The 22,157-nt window shown below is 32.0% G+C and overlaps 1 protein-coding gene across 3 annotated transcripts in view; it reads left to right on the top strand.

Moving 5' to 3' along the window:
- Nucleotides 1-22,157, top strand: part of PHF14 (PHD finger protein 14) — a 203,148-nt gene that overhangs the window by 118,061 nt on the left and 62,930 nt on the right. For 2 of the 3 annotated variants that reach the window (XM_082632055.1, XM_082632060.1), the window contains exon 17: nt 14,379-14,496. In XM_082632055.1, coding sequence (XP_082488181.1) covers nt 14,379-14,496 — 118 coding nt within the window. Of the gene's footprint in view, nt 1-5,173; nt 5,817-14,378; nt 14,497-22,157 lie in introns of those variants that run through there. The other variant, XM_082632058.1, reaches the window with a different exon arrangement.

The raw sequence follows: 22,157 nt of genomic DNA, 5'->3' as shown, positions 1-22,157 counted from the left end.
GTTAAGGCTAGCTTAGTCCTCATCTGAAAGTCTCCCTTTCTTTCACATTCTCAAGTTCATTGTTTATCCCCATTGCATCTAACTCAGCAACTTTTTCAGTATCATCACACTGAATAAGAATCAGTAAAGTGAACACTCCCCGATCTTGGCATATTTGTCTCTTCCTCTATTTCTGTCTTTCTGGCATTCTTTGCCTTAAATTTTCTGTACCCCTGATCTATCAAAGGCACCATGATGTGAAAATGAAGACTTTAACATTTAAATTTAAATTTAAAAGGAGATGTGTTGGGGGGAGGGGGTGGGGGAGTGTATGTGAACCTTTTTATAGCTGCTCAATTTTTCTGTAAATCTAAAACTTCTAAAAAATAAAGTCAATTAAAATTTAAAGGCAGGTAAGTGAAATTTTCATGTATATTTTAAAAATTTTGTTATAAAAATATGCTTACAAAAAATCAAAAATATAAAAAAAGTTTGAATTGCTATGATCTTATAGCATCTTAGTATATTTACTTTTATTCATATAATTTAAATAATTTTGTTCAAAAATTTTAAAAAATATACCTGCTGTGCATTATTTGAAAACTAAAAATATCAGAGTAATTGGGGAACCATTTTCCATCATAACATTTCTTGATCTCCATTTCTTTTTTTCCCATTTTTTCAGCTTACTTAAGACCTTTCTCAGTGTCTACACTGTTCTCTACAATGTTATTCTGTACACCTTAGCTGCTTCAATGTTTCCTCTTGCCTTCTTTCTATGTTTCTCACTTCTGATTAGGCCTCCTCGGATCCCACTCTGTTTGCCTTGGCTGTCCACATTTTTTATTGCTAGAGTATAACTGCTTTCTGTAGCTCTAATGTATCTTGATTCCTCCAACCTTCTGGGTTTTTCTCTTGCCTGATTAAATGGCCTAAACCCGAACTCCAGTCATTGAAGAAATTCTACCAGAATCCTCCCTAACTTTCAGAGCAGGCCATGCATTCTCCTGCTTCTTCATTTTCTATTGAGCCTAGCTGTTCTTTATTCTCCAAATACAATTATTCCAAGGCTGTCTTGAATATTTACTGAACCATTCAGGGTAAAAGAGTCTAAAATTTAAAATTAAATGCTTTATACCACTGTTCTTAGGAGTTATTGGCCATCCCTAACACTAAGAGTGTTCCCTTTATGCCCTAGACCTGGCTTTATAAAAAGCAGTGATCAATGATTTTAGTTAATGTCTTTAGAACTAAATTGATGCTGTATTGTACATCATGAAGAGATTAGATTCTAAAGAGGAAATTAGAAAATAAACTGGGTCTTGTGAAGGAAACAACTTAAAAGTTACATTGTAAGAATGCTTTTCTATTAGTAAAAATTGGAAAAGAGATGTTTAATATTCAAAATATTTATATTTGGATAATGAAAGTAGACAAGCTGCCACTGAATCTTTCTTATTAAGGTGGTATTCTGATAAAATTTGGATTGAAAAGAAAATGTTTATTCAGTATATTTTTTTCCTTTATAATTAAGTTGATTTGATGATTTGTTAGACATGTGGAATAGCTAACCTGCCTCACACATTTAATATTCAATGTATGACATTCTTTGATTTTCATATCTATATTAAAACATTAAACCTTTAAGTAACTTAGTGTGATTTATAAATATTTTTATGTTACATTATCAGTGTTTGAATTTTTTAATTTTTTTTTAAATAAGTGCATTATAGACAAGTAAATTGTATTTAAAGAAAACAGAAGCCTGAACATGGTAACCATTAATTACATAGTGAAGTGTGGTATTTCTGGAGTATGCAGTTTTAGAGTAGTAAACATCATAATTTCTAGCATATATAGCAATGAAATATTTCTCATTTCACTCATTTATTTTTCAATAAAATTTATTTTTTGTAATTTCAAACTCATTTTCTATTGCAATGTGGTAATATTGTTAACTTGTTAACTTACACAAAAGGGATTATCTATTGTTAAGAAAGACTGGGACTCCACCCATAGTTCTGCTATTGGCTAGATGAATGACCTTGAATTAAGTTACCATTATAGTCATTTTCTCATCTATAAAACGAAGGCATCAACCTCAATTTTTTCCCAGATTTTGTAACTCAAAGCAATTTCAAAACAAGTATTAATACTATACAGTTCTGAAAAAGATCTCACTATTCTTTGACACTTGAATCATCTGCTCAGTATCACTACTAAGCCACAGGGGAAAAGCTACTGCCAGGGATAGAAGTGTATAAGTAACCCATTCCCTCTTGAGGCAGCTCTGACCACTGGCAATTTCTTTCTCCAAGTGAGCTAACATATCTCTTCTTAATAATTTCAATCCTTGGAATCATATAAAACAAGCATAATCCAGCTTCTAGTATTAGAAACCAACTATATTGTTTTCTGGGTTTTTTTTCTTTTTTTCTTTTTGAAACATCCTGTTTCATCTGTTCCTCCTATAACAAGGTTTTGATTTGTGTTGGTTTTTTATAGTTTCAGACATATAAAATAGACATATTAATGGAATTAGAATTTGTAGATAAGATTGGATATAAATTTTGGAGCTGATGATGGATTTTGATATCTAGGTAATAATGTATAAGAATCTCATATTTTTAACATTTTAATTGAACCCCATAGACATGTTAAAAGTCTGTATGAACTGGAAATTAAAATAATGCTAGTGTTAGATGCTTACTATATCCCAGGCTCTATTCTCTGCTTTCTAAGTGTGTTATCTCATTCAGTTTTTAACAACAGTCCTCTGAGGTATGGCCATCTCCATTTTGGAGATTAGGTAACTGAGGTACAGAGGCACTAAGCATCATGAAATAGAAATTATTCCAATTATATATTGAAATTGTGTTATATAAATTGTTATATATTAGAATACAGTTTTTTCCTTCCAGTAAATACTACTAGTGTTTGATAAATTTACTGTTGTTCATATTAGTTGCTGAGATTTATAGAGTGCTTATTAAGGGCCAATGTGCTAATGCTTTCTGTAGTTGATCTCATGTAATCCTCAAGGAAACTCCATTACACAGATATTGATTTTATCCCTATCTTATGAGTGAGGAAATTGAGAAGTATTACTTGTTCAAGATCATACAACTAGGAAGTGGTAGAATTAGAGTTTTGAGTCTAGGCAGTCTTGACTGTGTTGCTGATGCTCTAATCATTAGGCATTCTGCTCACCAAACTATGCTCCTTTAGCATATTTGACTTCTTTGGGGCAAAAGTAGGTGCTTCTTCTTGGTAGGCATCCAACTATACAGGATAACAGACCATTGGTGCTTGCATCAGGGAAGCCCTTTGAAAATAGTTAATTCCCTTTTTTCTACATTAATTTGTAAGTAAGCTTATTAGAAGCATATGGAATAAATACAAAGCCAAGGCTTGAACTCTGATATAAAAGACCATATAGTAGTCTTTTGTCCTAAGAAGGTAGCAGCCAAGACAAGTCATGCTTACTCTGAATATTAAGTGAAATTTTAGGATGGAAGAATACTAGTTTTAGCTTTTTAGTTTTTTTTCAAAGTTAAATTTAGATTTAATTAGAATTTAAAGCAGATTTCTGTGACATCTAATGTATCTATTGGGTTGGCCAAAAAGTTCATTCAGTTAGTGACTCGTTCGATAAAAATTCTTGGTGAAAATGAAAAATGCCTTTTATATTTACTTAAAACCGAACGAATTTTTTGGCCAACCCAATATATATTTAAATTCCTATCAGTGTTAACTACAAATAAATCTTTGGGTTGTCTGCTACTCTCTATCGTTTGTGCATGTAATTAAAACTTAAATGTACTTCTGTGGTAAATGATGTGGTTGCTTCCTCTTTCATTTTGCTTATCTAGTAGTGCTTAACCTGCAGGCAAAGCACTTCTCAGAATATCAGATTTAGAATGTGCTTAAATTTCATCACTTGGAGCCTGAAGCACTGAGAAAAGTTAGCACATGTGACTATTTAACAAGGGAATTCAGCTCTTCCTATCTATTTCCTTGTTACTCAACGAGGGAATTCTGTTCTTTCTGTTTACTTCTCATATGTTGATAAGTACATTTCTCTGAAAACTATGTTTCACGTTATATTCTTTTTTTCTTGTACAATTTTATTTTTCCTTTCTTTGGAGGTTATTCAGTTTGGCATGGTAGCTCATCGATGGCATAGTAGTGCTTTATTTATCTGTGATTGTGCCACTTTTCACTTTCTTTTTCTCAGTAGAACTTAGAAGCATTAAACACATCTCTCTAATACTTAAATATCGAAATGAACTTTTTCTATGATGTGTGACTAGTTGGTAATTTAACCTCATCTACACAGATGTAAATATCTGAAGGAAATGATAAAATTTTGTTTTCCACAATCAAAAAGAAAGTTACTGCTCATCACTAGGCATCTAAAATTTCTCCTCTGAAAATGCGTCGGTAGGGAAATAAATACAAGAAACACCAAAGAAAGATTTGAAAAATAAATGCAAGTGAATGACTTGAAAATTTGGCCAAAATTAGTGTTTTATAATCAATGACCAGGTCTTTACAGTGAGGTGTATTCTCTGTCACTTTTGTTGCACAAATCTACTAAAATAGCTAGCTAGGGATATACTTTTCATAATTGTAACCAAACGTTTCCAATATAGTCTTTAAAAAAAGGAAGGCAGTATAGGCCCAGGGAATAAGAATCATCTGAACATTTCCTCCCTGAGACTCTGTACTTGAGTAGAACCACTCCTGTAATGTACTGATTAGGTGTGCTTGTTTTCAGCATATTGCATGCTTTCTCAAGCATTTTAAATTGCCATATTTGATGAAAAAATAGCAAACTGCTATTGTTTAAAACATCTATTAATCAAATTACATGTTTGCTTATATAAATACAAACCCCTCATCATTTTTATATTTTCTTTTTTGTTTTACTAAGATAGATTTATTGTGACAACTAAAAGTAATAATAATAGAAGAGGCAACTCAGTGTTTCAAACGATGAAATATTTCCATTTCAACTAGTAAGAACCTTTACAAGATCATGGCATTTAGGTTTAGGGCACCTGTCTCTTTGGACCAGATCATATGTTATTTGAATCTACTATGGTATTGTTAGTGTGTTTCATAAGACATAGTGCAGAGCTGCTGTGATCTTTAAATGTTAATGTTCTTTTCTTATCACTTTACTGTGTAGATACCCTTCATGAGACCCAACTCTGCCACAGCTCATCCTCGGAGGCAATCCTGGAAACCTCTTTTATAAGTGTGATTTTAAAAATGTGGATAACACTCTCAATAGAGTATATAAAGTAAAGGAGAACAGCTATCTTGTCTTTCCCATAAGCTTATCACTGCAAAAAGTTGCCTTTGCTTGTCAGGTTTGGATAGAATGTAATTGATTGGTTTGTTACTTGGACTGACAAGGCAGTTAATTTGCCTGTGTGGATTTTTTTCTCATTTTTTTCTTCTTCAACTTTTTTTTTTTGCACTAATCAGAAACATTTGATATGTGCATTGTTGAAAAATACTAGATAATGTCTTGTCAAAATTGTCCTATTAAGTAATGTCTTCCCCTCTTGCTTCTTTGGCAAATGATATACAGTATTTGGACTTACTTAAGAGTTACAGAAGCCTGTGGGACTTACATGCAATGTGCTACTCGTTGTTGAACAAATCTAGTAACAAACAAGAAAGACAATGCATTCCATTAGTCTGCTATTCTATTTCATCCAACTTAATACATATATTCATATATGAAATGCTGCATTGGGAAACAACTGTAGACTATATTAAATGTTACTTCTATTTATAATATTCAGCAAAAGTGAAAGACTTGTGAAAGTGTATGCCATTCTAGTTTTGACTCATTAGTTCTAGTGTGAAAGCACTAATATTAGTAGCATGCAGTTTTTACAACTTCAGATTTTAAGCTTGTAAATAAGAATATGTCTGTGTTGATCTCTAGATATTTTTTAGTTATAACCAAATATATTCACTCTTTATTGATTTAATACGAACTTTCTCTGTTCAGTATAATTTTATTTTTCTCAACCTTAAGTATGAGGTTACAAAATAAGGAGAGAGATACAAAGCTTTTGACTATACAACCTGCCAACTGAAAGATCTTCATCAACATTTGTATCTTTCCAAAGGTTTACAGAATTAAAATTTGGTCTTCAAGCTTTAATGAACCAGTTTTAAATCAACGACAGAAATATGTTGAATATTTCATCACTTCATCTTGAACTGATTTAGAAGAGACTCTTTGCTGAAATTGAAATACATATATACATGTAAATTGTCAACATGTCTCTTGGAATTTCCTGATTTATAAATGTGGTTTGGGACATCTTTTCAGGTATAGTGGCATTGAAAATAGTTCAAACATTAGGAATAGAGTAGGAAATGTTCTAGATAATTAAAAGCAAGTGTAAATATAAAGTTGCTGTATGCTAGTAATCTTTAGTTATACTAAGGAACCATATTATTGGATATTTAATAAAAGCAGTATGTACATAAAATATGTATAAACTGAGATTATTAACTTATTGAAAGACCTTCTAACATTGGAGGAAAAATATTAATAACCTGTAGCAAAACCAGTAGGCTTTTTTTTTTTTAGAAAAAGAACTCATTATTTATCACTGTATAAGCTTAAGAAAAAGTTGGTAGTTATTACTATTGCTGAACTCCAGCTGATTTTAAGAAAAATGTCAGATTGCCATTTCCTTAAAAAAGAATATGCTAGTGCATTTGGACCTGACTCTCCTTTGATATATGGTAAGATATTACTAGTGGTCATTTTATTTTAGATTTTTTTTGAAAAATCATTAAACCTTGTGGTTTTGGTGACACTATTAATCTAAGTCCTTTCCACCTGGTTCTATTTAGAATACCATATTATCATCATTCTCCATCTTACTCTTCAGTGGTGGATATATGGTTCCATATTTGGTGCTAGCCCTAAGAATCTTTGTCACACATCACGAATATAAACCACATAATATTCATAAGATCATTGGTCCTGCAGATGTGTATTTGGAGTAGAACTTTTGAAGAGAGTAGAATGAAACACTTTCTCCTAATAATCTCGTAGACACTCTCATATTTCCATGGTACAAAATTAACCCTTTTCTGTAATTGGTCCAATTGTTATTCAAAGGAGATACTAATGTATATATCAAGAGAATATACACTAAATAGTTCATATTTTACATACATGTATAAGAGAAAACAGTCCGACAGGTAAATGATGGTTATTTGTCGCATGATAGGGAAAGAAAAAAAACACTGAAATATCAAGAAGTAAACTAAATAACTCTGAACTACAAGAAGAACGACATGGCAGTATATAGCAGTGGTTCTCAAACTTTATAGTATATCAGAATCAAGGATTTGTTTAAAAGCAGATCACTCACCTACTCCCCTCCTTATTTTCCTCCTCATTTGACTCCCTTTACTTCTCTCTGCAGTTTCTGATTAAGTGGGTCTGGGATAAGGCCTGAAAGTCTGCATCTCTAAAAGTTCCCAAGTGGTGCTGAAGCTGGCCAGGGACATCCTTTGAGAACCATTTGTATATAATATTTTTAAAAGAATAATGGTGTTGTGGATGACACTGATTGATTGAATGTGGCTTTAATCTTGTTAAAAGGGCCCTTAAATTTTCAAAAATATTTGTTTCTAGGTAAAAGAGATTATAGTAGTTTATAGCACATAGAGTATAACTTCTTTATTATACATAAATTTAGTAAAACAGGTGTTTATTTTATACCTATTTTGGAGACAGCACTATTTTAGGCACAGAAATTAATCAAGGAACATAGCCTTTGTCCATAATTCACTAATTCCTTTGTTAGGAAAAGATTTGAAATTAGGATTATGTTTAACATGAAAACAAAAATTTAGCCTTAACCTTTATCCATTTTGTTTGTAAATGAAATTTATTTATCATTTATATATCATTGTTATTCGTATGTTTCTTGAGTGTTTATCTGATTTTACAATTATAATGTTAAAAATAGATCACTGACCAATAAATAATAAGAATATTCATACTCATTATCCTATTGCCCTGTTTTTACATCCTATTACTTAATAGATCACTCTTTTTAAACACTTAATGTTTTTTATTTGACAAAACTTACCACTTGGGCCTCCCTGGTGGCGCAGTGGTTGAGAGTCCGCCTGCCGATGCAGGGGATACGGGTTCGTGCCCCGGTCTGGGAGGATCCCATATGCCGCGGAGCGGCTGGGCCCGTGAGCCATGGCCGCTGGGCCTGTGCATCCGGAGCCTGTGCTCCGCAACGGGAGAGGCCACGACAGTGAGAGGCCCGCATACCGCAAAGAGAAAAAAAAAAAAAAAAAAAAAAAAAAACTTACCACTGTTTTACTTGATTCTCAGTATGGGAATATTTTATTATTTTATTAATATTTCACCAAAATCTATTCAAGGAATTCAGAAGGACCCTGTAGCAGAATGGAATACTAACATTACTAATTTTTCTTTAAATTTTCTGAAATCATTTTGACAATTAAAACTTGTTTAAGAGACTCAGCTTTAGAGTTGCATGGCATATGAAGGCAGAAATTTTTTCCTACCCAGTCAACACTTTATCAATTTACATAATACTAAGGATTGCAATTAAAAATATTTCTGAGATAGACATGCTTTGCAAATACTTTTTTTTTTTTAATAAACATATAGACCTCTTTCTCCCAGTACACAGTCTTAAGACTTTCTGCAGGCCTGCTGTAAGATTCACTGCTGTTCAGGTACATAAGATATAATGAAACTGGATGTTCATGCTGGGCTTTGTGAATAAAATGAGACTGACCCCCAGCCATTATCTCATTTTTCTGATTTACATTGTAAAATCAAGATCTACACTATTGATTAGAGAATAATTAGTTAATTATGATCAGGGAAATACAAAGTTATGTGGGGCTTGAGCACAGCAGGTTGTACTGCTGAAAAATTTCCAAGGGCATGAGCAGATGGAGATCAGTTTATTAAAGAACAAAGCAGATGTGTTTCAGGTATGAAAATGTCTAATCATTCTCTCATGCTGTGAAGAGGTACTTGACCTTATTGTGTATTTTTGTATGAATTCTTTTATTTCATGTTTTAGTTTTGCCTTTCACTTTTAATCTTGTAACTTGACTACTGCAGATGTAGCTAACTGCATTGATCCCATTATTTAAGTGATCATTAAACATGAATTTGGATTTCAATAATTATCCAAATATTTTTTCCAGTTAATATACTTTAAAGAATATTTTTGTCTTTCCTACCACTCATTTATTCATTATTGCATGTGATGAACGTCTATAGTGACATTAATGAAAATATGTTCAAGACCTCCACATTAGCCTTTATTTGTGAAATATCATATAAAAGACATTTTCTAATTTTTTAGAAAATGCTCATATAGGTGATTTGCACTAAAAGTGTTGTAAAAAGGAATAAAGTTTGCCTTTATTGATATTAAATGTTATTCTAATATTGGTAGAATGCAGAATTTTGTGCAAGCTTGTATTATTTTAAAAGTGATTTAACTCATGGGCCACAAACCTGCATTTTCTCCATCTGTTAAAAGGAATAATTGAAATAATTGGCTACTGTTCAATGAAAGAGTCTGTCACTACTGGTTAATACATTTGTGTGGGTGTTTCAGTTGCTAGTAAGATTTTATGTAAGTAATATTAAGACCAATTCTTTTGGTCATTCTTCTATGGAATTTTTGCCTAGAAATGATGAAAAAGTAAGAAAATCCAACCCATCAATTCTCTTGATATTTATTTGTGAGTTTTTTTTTTAATCGAATGGATGTAACAGTATATATTTTCAAGGTTGGTTCTTTATTTTACTCTATATAGACTTGGAAGGGACCTAAATCAAATGTTCATTGACATAAAAAATAGCTATGATTATGGATCAACCTGGTCATAAAACATGTACATTACTTTTCAAGTCTCATGTTATGGATTTCTCTTCTTCCTGAAATTTAGCTGATCATCTGGCTATAAATTATATATATAGGAGGTGTACTTTTTTTGGTTAGTTTTGAAAAGTAGTTATTTAGTGTACTCTTCTAGTGAAATTATCAATTGGAAATTAAGGGAATTTAAGAAACCCTTTGGAACACTGGCCTGTCTCCTAGGTGTAGACAGAAATAAATAAGTTGTTTCTTTTTACTTGTGTGCATATTCTCAGTAATCAGATAAACACATGACTGATTGCTCCCATGGATCATAGGACATATGAACATAAATCATTTTCTTCCTATTCTATGTCTAGGGTGCTATACTTAACCATATCTAAGTAAGTATTTTAAATACATATAGAACTATGTTTATTTGGTCACTGCATTTTGTTAAATGAATGTGTAAAAGACCATATACATATAGCTGCTTTATTATTGACATCTGTATCCATTATGAATCTGATGCCTAGGAAGTTGTATTTAGTAAGAATCTAATTAAACAATGAGGTTTCCTTTTCTTATAAATGGGATTTATCTTATCTCACAATTGTAATTTTAGAATGTCCCATAATATGTTAATGTGTACAGTTTTATTAGATGTTTAGAGGATACTCTTTAAGCATCCAGCTTGCATTTTATTAAAAAGCATAGTGTATCTTTATAGGTTAGTTTTATATTCTTTTAATATTTTAAGACATTGTCTTCCTATTTAATATATGTGCTATTGGTATAATAGTCTGTTTTTATTATGTAGACATTTGTGTTATTTAATAAAGTATATTGTGTTATATCACTGCTTTTGTGGGTCAATGACTGCTTTTGCACAAGATTTATTATTTTGATACATTAAATATGTACTATATTATGTGTTGTAATTACGTGTTTCCAAGTATATGTAAGAAGTAGATGGTAGAGGTCATAAATAATAATTTGATCAATAACTACTTCAACTCTATTTCAGCTTTTAGGTAGCAGAATGATTGCAGATCCTTATGAGCTTCTGATTTTTGAGTTTTAAAATGATCTATATTTGTAACTTAGCCATAATATGTTGGCTGACAAAATTTGCTAAAGTTTACAAAATGGTGTGTGTGTGCATGAAATAAATAATTCACTGCTTTTACCATCTAAATTGTTCTTTGATCTCTAGGGTTCTTAATGGCATCCCTTACATTTGTCTATGGTGAATTAATTCTTGCAAATTCTGCTGGAGTTCCCTTGTATCACTCAGGATATTTTTGTTACCAGCACATGAAGCTATAGATTTATTCAATTAAATATTTTAGTGTAGAAACAACTGTATTTTTTCCACATGGAAATAATTTTAGTCATTTTTAGAAAAGGCTAATATTTATATGTTTGTTTATTAACAGTTATTGATTTCAAGATTGGGTTATTTCTTTTTGTTTTTGTTTTTTCCTTTCCTGGATTTTGGCAGTTCCTAAGTGTATTAACTACTCCTTTTTGCTACTTAGTCTGGGAATTACAGTTTTTATTTACCACTGAGTGAGCTATAACTTGAGAGAACTCCCATATCACCCCAGATTCTAACAAGCAGATTCTTCCTTTTCTCTGGAACCCATCACTAATACATGAGTTCCATGTGTAGACTAAGTCATTCTAAAAAGTGTCACTAATGAAGGAATCAGTAAGGATTAAGTCACTTCCAAATGGCATATACTTCAACATTACCTTCTAACAAATCTAGCATATAAAGTCTTTCTTTTCCCTTTTACATTTATTATTGAGCTGAAAGATAACTTGAGTTTACAATTAATTGAAATCAGCTACAAATTTGAACTATATCAATGTAGCAAACTTGTTCTTAATTTATTAGCTTGAAATATATATATGTACATATACATAATACACACACACACACACACACACACAAACACACACACACACCAGCAAGAACCACCTTAGTACATGAAGGTAAAAGGTAATGAATTATGATCTACCTTTATATTCATCATAGTGTTTGACTCTAGTTGTACACTAGAAACCATAATTTGCAAGTTATTATGGCACAGACTTGTAAATATGCAGTAATTAGGGTGTAATTTGATATGAACTAGGAAAGCATTAATACTATAACTCTTCACTCACCAAAAGCCCAGATTATTGGCAATCTAAACTTGCTTAAAAACCCTAAGTTAAGCAAAAAAGACTATAGTTAACCCAAATTGAGTCCATGTACTTAGTAGTCCTCATTTTCATGTTTTTATAAACTGTCAATTTGCATAGTCTTAAGTCCAGTGATCTGGTTTCTGCATCCACAGTGAATTATTGTCGGAGAAATGCTGCTTAGACAGATGACACTGACAATATCAGAAAGTAGTGACTGATATTTTTTAAGCAAGTGAGGAGGACCTATAAAAGTTGAATACAAGAATTCAAACAGAACAGCAGACTGATGATACTTATGTCCAAACACAAAAGGCTGTCACACTGTTAGACATGTAGCAGCATCTATTACTCATACTTGTGACCCTGGAATGATAAAGATAGAGTAAATTATATTTAATGGATTTTCTTGATGAAGCAAAGAATGTGATTCTCTTTAAATTTCCCATTAAAGATGACTGAAATACTATTTTCCATGCTTGAAGGAATACGCCCTCAGCTAACTAGAAATCTCAACCTTCTCATAACTCATAAATGCTTATATGCTGAAGGGTCCTCTATGTGTTTAATGTAATTGGAATTTTAACTATTGAAGGGTAAATAAGTTGAATTGAGAAGAACAAAATTTTGTGGGCTTGCCATTTAGTTTTATGTAATGTTTGATGTTAGCTATATATTATCTATTATTTTTTCTTAATACTAGAACAACAGGTATTTAAACATTTTAAGTGCTTTTAAATATATTTTTGGATGGTTTATTTATAATATTGGCCCAGTACTGTTTGTTATTACTATTTGATTTGATTTTTTTGTATAGCTAGAATTATTATAGTAAACATTTTTATTCAAGTCCATCTCTTGAGTCTAAGTGAAGGTTTTTGGAAAAGTACATAAGTTTATTTGGTTTATGAGAAGGAAGTTGTAGAGGAAGGAGTGCCTAAACTTAAGACATATAATTGTGTTTTAAACTTCTTTATACCTGAATAACTTAGCTAAGTTGCTAAACTTTCTGAAACTTTTGATTTCTGAAATGGGTCTTTGGGAGATTGGGTTTTATAGAATGACATGAAATTTTTACTATAAATGTAGATTCATAGTTCCCTTTATTGTGAAAATAAATTGCTTTTCTTTGCATGTTGTTTATCACAATAATTCCTTCTCCTTTTTTTCTAATAAAAGTTATTTAAGAGTAATTTTGTACTTTAAGTAATATATGTCCTATAAAATACCCTCCTTGCTTTCTTAGTTATGGATTCCTCAACTTTTTAGGTTTAAATCAGTAAGAGTAACTATATATAAAGAGAATGTGACAGATTGGTTTGGAGAAAGTATTTTTTTTAACTTACAAAAACAGAGCACAAAGAATAAGAGGACTATAACCCTTTCTATAAAATGTATACATCTTTGTTATTTGTTGTTAAATTTTGGTCTTGTTATTCCAACTGATGCAAAATTCTTTTTAAAAAACATTGAAATAATACAGATCTTTCTTCATTGTCAGCAGGATGAGATTGTCTGAAACGAAGAATAGGTATGATAGTTTTCTTAGATTTTGTACATCATAGGTGGCAAAGACACTATCAAAACATTTGTTAGTAAGCTTTATAATGTACTAGGAGGTACTTTGAAAAACCAATTGCACTGAAAGTGACAGGTAAATTTTTGAGAAAATTTATATTTTAGAAAATAAACTTATTAGAATGGTTTTTATTTGCTGTAGATTATGTTAGCATGCTATACACATTAGAAATTTTATTTACAATCTACCTTAACTTACAGAAAGAGAGTGATGAGGTATATCAATTGTACAGAATTAAGCTTAGTGTAGCCTAGTAGAATTCATTAAATTTAAAACTTTTAAAAAATAATCACAATATATTAGATTGAATTCATAATTTTGAGTTATGTGTATCTTATATTAGTTTTAAAACCATCTAATGGGCAAGTGATTATTATTGAAGTTCAAAATTGAAAATGTTAATGTTTGTTAGTTTTGAACACATAGGGTTATACACATAAATTTATTCCTATGCTGTTAACATTTCTACTATCAAAATGTTCTGAATGATATTTGTTTTGTTTATTTTATTGTTTTGGTATTTTGTTTTTCTTAAAGCATTTATTTCAGGTTTAGATTGTCTTTTTCATAAACGTTAATTTAATAATCTTGTCAGCTAAGGATAGAATTAACAGTGTTACAGTTGAAATATACAGTAGTTTGCTGTTTTTCTCTGAAAAAAGTGTTTTTTAATATTATTTAAATATAGTATAAATCTGTTTACCCTGCAGGTGTGATGAATGTAGACTGTGCTACCATTTTGGTTGTTTGGATCCTCCTTTGAAAAAGTCTCCTAAACAAACAGGCTATGGATGGATATGTCAGGAGTGTGATTCTTCATCTTCTAAGGTAAGGGGAGAAACTTATAAGAAAAAGTGTTGTTTCTCTTTATTTTGATAGCTTTTCTGTATCTCACCAACAGCTTCCTAACTTTAAAGAGAATTGGAATATGAAGGACCAACAATTTACTCTATGCAATATATTAAGAATATATTGCCTTGATGATTTTATTGCCCTTAAATTAAGGAGTAAAGAGCTCTACTGAATTATATAAATTTTCTCTATGAAATATTTTAGCTGTTTTGTGTATTCTCTATATTACTGTAGCATGTTAAATAGTTCTCTAGTAGTCAAAGAAGTCACCCTCTGCTAATTTACCACCCCTAGGGAATAACCAATAAAATCCAATTTAATTTTACAGACGACTCATCTTAAGATATAGTAGGTATATTGTGAATGTTCTATAAGGTTTGCTCTTTGAGAAAACTAGTTTTTATATCCTAAAAATTTTTTCTGGTAATTATTTTAGATAAGTAGAAAGCATGAAATATCTAATAAGGTTGTTTCGTAGTTAATCTTCAATAATAAACTATTGAAATCTTTTGAATATCAATATTATAACCTTAAATTGTGACAATCGACATTTTAAGATTATTATATGCTTTTTTTAAGTGTGTGAGTAAATAGCTGGACCCCTGATGCTTTGACTTATTTGACAGAAATATTAAATATATTTGAACTAAGATAATATGATCACCTGTGGGTTAATCAAATTATTCTTCTTTAAATAGACAACAGAAGTTAACTGCCTATTGTATTATGGACCTCAAGCCATCTCTCCTAAATGCCACTTAAGTGCATTTGTTTTTCCTAGAGTGAACTAAAATTGATACTGAATTCCTGTCTGATCATGGAATCAAAAAAATTCTTTTTATCAGTTAAAATGATTTATTCCAGCTTACCACAGAAGCCATCTGTAAAAGTTTATTTATTAAAAGCTGCAGAAAAGCATTTAGCTATAGGAAAAAGAAAGCTATTTAAAGGTTTTTTTTTTTGTTTTTTTTTTTTCTGTACGCGGGCCTCTCACTGTTGTGGCCTCTCCCGTTGCGGAGCACAGGCTCCGGACGCGCAGGCTCAGCGGCCATGGCTCACGGGCCCAGCCGCTCCGCGGCATATGGGATCCTCCCAGACCAGGGCACGAACCCGTATCCCCTGCATCGGCAGGCGGACTCTCAACCACTGCGCCACCAGGGAGGCCCCTAAAGGTTTTTTTAAATAAGCAAATTTATTAAAAATTTTACAAATTTGTGTAATGATTAATATAGAATCTTATGCATTTTATTTAATAATCAAGCATTTTTGCTCAAGGTTTTAAACTACACAATATCAAGAATTATTTTACAGTTATTTTATTAAGACCCAGATTTAAGAGGGAGCGTATTTAATATCAAAAAGTTTTATTACATAATTAAAAATGTTTTCCAGAAACTGTATTTAAATAAGAAAAAAATAATGGTGTACTATAGATTTTAAATAGTTGTTTTATGGGACTCTTTATGGTATAATATAATTTTTCTAAGTGTGTTTTTTGTTTGGGTTTTTCTTCTACCCTCAAAAAGCAATTAGGAAAGCAATTTTTGAAAAAAGATTTATTGCATTTTATAAATAAGCCTTTTTGTGTACATTGTTTTGAAAAGGTTTTATACTACTGTAAATATGTAGCATTGTATTAACTGCAGAGTGCCTTTGTTAAGTTATATAGTAATTTTGTTAATGAACATTGAAAATGCAAGAGGACATTTCACATATGTTGCGAATATACAAAATGAATATTTTGTAAGTTCAGTAGGTGCATGCCAGTAGCCATTGAGATGTTCTTGTATTTTGCTTTTCCCTGTCTACCAGAGAATAAGATCTTTGGACTCAGAATGGAAATCCATTAGGAAGGCACATTGTTAGAAAAGTTGCATTGTATTAGCTGTACTCTGTTTGACTTGTGATTGAATGAATCCCAGATATAAACAGCCAAGACTTTTAAAATATCCAAATATGGTATCTAACTGACGAATGTCACAGCAGTTTATTGTAAGGATTACAGCAGTGAAATGGATTTGTATTTTTATCATATCAAGATGAATATTACATACTTCTACTTTTTTCCAATGAAAAATTAAGCTTAATATAATAGTTAAGCTGAAAGTTAAGGAAAATTAATTCATTCCCTTGAATACTTGTGTTACATCAACCCTGTTTTGCTCACTTTGAAAACTTTATACCTGACAAGTAAATTTCTGTTTACATTTTCTCTTGTAAGGTGTTTGCTAGTATTGGGTCCCAAGAAGAAAACATTGGTAGATAATGTCATGCTTTATAATTCAGTAAATTGCTGCAGAAGCTTTTAAATTCAGAAAGCAGTATATTATTAATACCTGAGTCAAGAAAATTAGTATCATTTTGGGGCCTAAAAGAAATCCACAATAAAAGTTCATATATTTTGCTTGTCCTTCATTCTGCTCTGTTTTGGTGGAATGGTATTTTTTAGGTAATACTAAGTATATTTGCCATGTTTATTTATTTTAATAGTATGGAAAGCTAAGGTAGAAATAGTTACTGCCAGGAGACAGGAATCAGTTGCCAATAAATTTAGGTGGGGAAAAGTGAGTATAAAATCATTATAGCCATAAAATATGTATCCAACTTTCTTTCTTTATGGTAGTCAGGATTATTAAGTCCAAGAAGTCTTAACTTTTATTATAAAAATTTGATTCCCAAGTAATAAATTATTTATTTTGCTTAGAATTTTAGATTATATATGGTATGGGTGTGTAGTTGAAAATGTACTTGAAAATGCATTGCACTTTAAATATTATATAAATGTTGACATTGTCTCCAAATTTTGCATATCAGGGGAAACTCTAAAATATTGCCATGTATACTCTGAGCAGCATAATGTATTGATATATGACTTTGTCTTTCAAGTAATGGGTTTTTTTGCTGTAACCTTTATGAGAGCAAAAATCTTCTGTCACTAATCCTGCCTGTTGCTTTTAATTATAGAAAGTATAGAAATTCCACAAAAGTCTAACAAGATTCATCATATCTCAGTCCATATTAAGCTTTAGCTCATGAAAGATAAAATATACTATATTAAATTAATAATATATAATTAATGATAATGAATGATATTTATTTCATAACAATTTAGCTAACAGTAGAATGATTTTTAATTGAGATATAATTGACTTATTATGTTAGTTTCAGATATACAACATAATGATTCAATATTTGTATATAGAATGACATTTATTCTACCCAGACCCACAAAGTATGGCATGATAAGACTTTCTCTGCCTTATCAATCCTTCATAAACCTAGGTAGTCACTTTAGGTTTCATGAAAAATGACCAGCTACATGGATTCAGATATATACACACACGGAGACACAAATCTACACACATACAAACACATGCACAAAATATACTTTCTCCCATAGGCTATGCTTCAAAGATACTTGACTAAGGCAGCAGCTATCCAAGACAGTGTGCTATGTTTTTATTCAGTGGGGCTAGTTCATTGCTACTGATCACCATGCATTAGGTTTTTTTTCTCTTGCTCTTTACTGTGTTGTGAAAATACTGTTACAAATGAATGCAGTATGCCTGGAAAAGCAATGTATTTTATTCTTTCTCCTCCACCTCACCCATCTTTTATTTTTTCTTTCATCTTTACTTTCATCCATTCTCTCAAGCCAAATACCTGGAATCATCTTCAAGTCTTCTTCATCCTGTCCCAAATAGAAAATCACTTGCTGAGTCCTGTAAAAGTGTTCTTCCTTAAATATTTCTCCGGTTTACTCTTTGCTCCTTTTCTCCACCGTTACTGCCTTGATTCGGTGCCTCACCTTTTCCTCATTCTATCAGTTCCTCCGATTTTAGAGGCTATCTAAATAAGTCTACCAGACTCATCTCCTCTTTTATCCATTCTCTTCACTAGGTTTCTTCAAAATGAAGTTTGTACCTCAGGAGATAGACAAGATGACTAATTAAACTAATTCTATACAGCATCCCATTTTAATTTCTATGTCTGAGTGTGTTTTCTAATGTAACAGGTTACTGCTGTAGAATAAGTATATAACTTCACACATATATACTTATTAAGGTATGTATTTAAAATATTTTAGTATTGGGGTACGTCAACAACAGTGTTTGGAGATCATAGTCCCACACTGCTACTAGAGTAATTTTCCTGAAAGTCTTTTTGACACACTACTGCTTTACATCTGTCAGTGTTTTCGCATCCTCCTACATATCCAGAATATAACTGACAAAATCAGGAAATTAACATTGATACACTGTTACCTTCTAATCCTCAGACCTCATTCACGTTTTGCTATTTGACCCAGTAACGTCCTTAATAGCAAAATGATCCAATATAGAATCATTCATTGCATTTAATTTTTATGTTTCTCCAGTCTTTAATCTGGAAAGTCCCTTAGGCTTTCCTTGACTGTCATTTCATTGACACTTTTGAAGATTACAGGGCAGTTATTTTGTAGAATGTCTTTTACTTTGCATTTTTATGATCTTTTCTTGTGGTTAGATTTATTTTGTGCATCTCTGATAAAAATACCACAGATGTGATGCAGTATGCATTCTATCAGGTGACACATGATTTCAATATGAACCATAAATGGTGATGTTAACTTTAATCACTTGACTGAGGAGTTCTCTGCAAGTCTTCTCCATTCTCTTCCCCTTTCTAATTAATAAGTAATTTGTAGGGAAGAACCTTGAGACTGTGTAAATATCCTATTCCTTATCAGACTTTCATTTTCTGTTTTCAGTGGGTTATATTGGTTATTATCATTATTTATTTTGATGTTTGAATTGTCTCAAATTTGGCTAGTGAGAGCCACTTCAGGCTGGCTTCTGTGTTCTTTTCATATGATACCAGAAATCTTTGAGTGCTTCCTTACTAAAGGTGTTCTAGGCTCAACTTGTTCTTTCCCTTCCCCTACTCCTGGAACCAGTGATTTCTCCAAGGAGCTCTGCTTTCCTTTTAGTGGAAAATGGTATTTAGAAACTAAGATCATGGTACTAGATGTGCTCATTGTTACTGGGATGTTGCTTCTCTTAGGTCTTCTCAGTAGACATAGCCAAGGACTAGATGTACGTATGTACATTCATAGACATACATATTTACTTTTCTTTGTCTTCATAGATATTGGAAACCATCCTGGTTTTTTCCCTTTTCATGTTTATAACTCCCTCACTGAAAACTGGCTCCCATTATCCTTGATATATATTATAAGATTAATCCCCTGATGTAAAACTAACCTCCTATCACCCTCCATTCCCCTGCTGCATGGACACCTTCTTTGCTTGCCATAACCTGATGGCTTTTAGATTGAATTGTTCAGGAAGGAGGGGAGAGAGAGGGATCGAAGACAGACATTTTTTATTTTTTACAAGCTTCTAAAATTATTTTAATGAGCGATCAGGAATAAGAACCATTGTTTTATGTATTTTACAAATTGTTCAGTTATTTAAAAAGTTTTTAAGCTAAAAATTAATGTTTTTGCAATTTTAAAACAAATACACACAAGGCATATAACCCAAGGCAAATTTCAACAAACTGATACTTTAAAATTATGTTGTATACTTATATATAAGATATAGATTTAATATTGTATTTGTTTTAAATTTTTATTTTATTTTGGAGTAGAGTTGATAAACAATGTTGTGTTAGTTTCAGGTGTAGGACAAAGTAATTCAGTTATTCATATACATGTATTTATTCTTTTAAAAATTCTTTGCCCATTTAGGTTATTACAGAGTATTGAGCAGAGTTCCCTGTGCTATACAGTAGGTCCTGGTTGGTTGCCTATTTTAAATATAGCAGTGTGTACATGTCAATTCCAAAGTCCCTAACTATCCCTTCCCCCAGCCCTTCCCCCCTGGTAACCATAAGTCCATTCTCTGAGTCTGTTTCTATTTTGTAAATAAGTTTGTTTGTATCATTTTTTTTTAGATTTTGCATATAAGTGATATCATATGATATTTGTCTTTCTCTGTCTGACTTACTTCACTTAGTACGATAATCTCCAGGTCCATCCATGTTGCTGCAAGTGGCATTATTTCATTCTTTTTAATGGCTTAGTAATATTCCATTGTATATATGCACCACATCTTCTTTATCCATTCCTCTGTTGATGGACATTTAGGTTGCTTCCATTTCTTGGCTATCGTAAATAGTGCAGCAATGAACATTGGGGCACATGTATCTTTTTGAATTATAGTTTTGTCTGGATATATGCCCAGGAGTGAGATTTCTGGATCATACGGCAATTCTATTTTTAGTTTTCTGAGGAACCTCCGTACTGTTTTCCATAGAGGTTGTACCAATTTACATTCCTACCAACAGTGTAGGAGGGTTCCCTTTTCTCCACACCTACTCCAGCATTCGTTATTTGTAGACTTTTTAAAAAATAAATTTATTTATTTGTTTGTTTTTGGCTGCATTGGGTCTTCGTTTCTGTATGTGGGCTTTCTCTAGTTGTGGCAGGTGGGGGCTACTCTTTGTTGCGGTGAGCAAGCTTCTCATTGCAGTGGCTTCTCTTGTTGCAGACCATGGGTTGTAGGCGTGCGGGCTTCAGTAGTTGTGGCATGTGGGCTCCGTAGTTGTGGCTCATGGGCTCTAGAGTGCAGCCTCAGTAGTTGTGGCACACGGGCTTAGTTGCTCCGCGGCATGTGAGATCTTCGCAGTCCAAGGCTTGAACCCGTGTCCCCTGCATTGCCAGGTGATTCTTAACCACTTCACCACCAGGGAAGTCCCTGTTATTTGTAGACTTTAAATGATGGCCATTCTGACTAGTGTGCGTTGGTACCTCATTGTAGTTTTGATGTGCATTTCTCTAATAATTAGTGATGTTGAGCATCTCTTCATGTGCCTAGTGGCCATGTGTATGTTTTCTTGGAGAAGTGTCTATTTACGTATTCTGCCTGTTATTTCGATTGGGTTGTTGTTTTTTTGGTATTCAGCTGCATGAACTGTTTGTAAATTTTGGAGATTAATCCCTTGTCAGTCTCATTGTTTGCAAATATTTTCTCCCATTCTGTGGGTTGTCTTTTTGTTTTGTTTATGGTTTCCTGATGTGCAAAAGATTTGAGTTTGATTAGGTTCTATTTGTTTATTTTCATTTTTATTTCCCTTACTCTAGGAGAGACAGATCAAAAAAGATATTGCTGTGATTTATGTCAAAGAGTGTCTGCCTATATTATCCTCTAAGAGTTTTGTAGCATCTGGTCTTACATTTAGGTCTTTAATGCATTTGGAGATTATTTTTGTGTATGGTATTAAAGAATATTATAATTTCATTTTTTTATATGTAGCTCTCCAATTTTCCCAGCACCACTTATTTAAAAGGCTGTTTTTTCTCCATTGTATAGTCTTGCCTCCTTTGTCTTAGATTAACTGATCATAGGTGCATGGGTTTACTTCTGGGCTTTCTATCCTGTTCCATTGACCTATATTTCTGTTTTTGTGCCAGTACCATACTGTTTTGATGACTGTAGCTTTGTAGTATAGTCTGCAGTCAGGTAGCCAGATTCCACTAGCTCCATTTTTCTTTCTGAAGATTGCCTTGTCTCTTTGGGGTCTTTTGTGTTTCCATACAAATTGTAAAATTTTTTTTGTTCTAGTTCTGTGAAAAATGCCATTGGTAATTTGAT

Source organism: Mesoplodon mirus, assembly GCF_964341445.2.
Source record: "Mesoplodon mirus genome assembly, chromosome: 9".
In the NCBI taxonomy this organism is placed as follows: domain Eukaryota; kingdom Metazoa; phylum Chordata; class Mammalia; order Artiodactyla; family Ziphiidae; genus Mesoplodon; species Mesoplodon mirus.
This window is presented reverse-complemented; position numbering and strand designations above follow the sequence as displayed.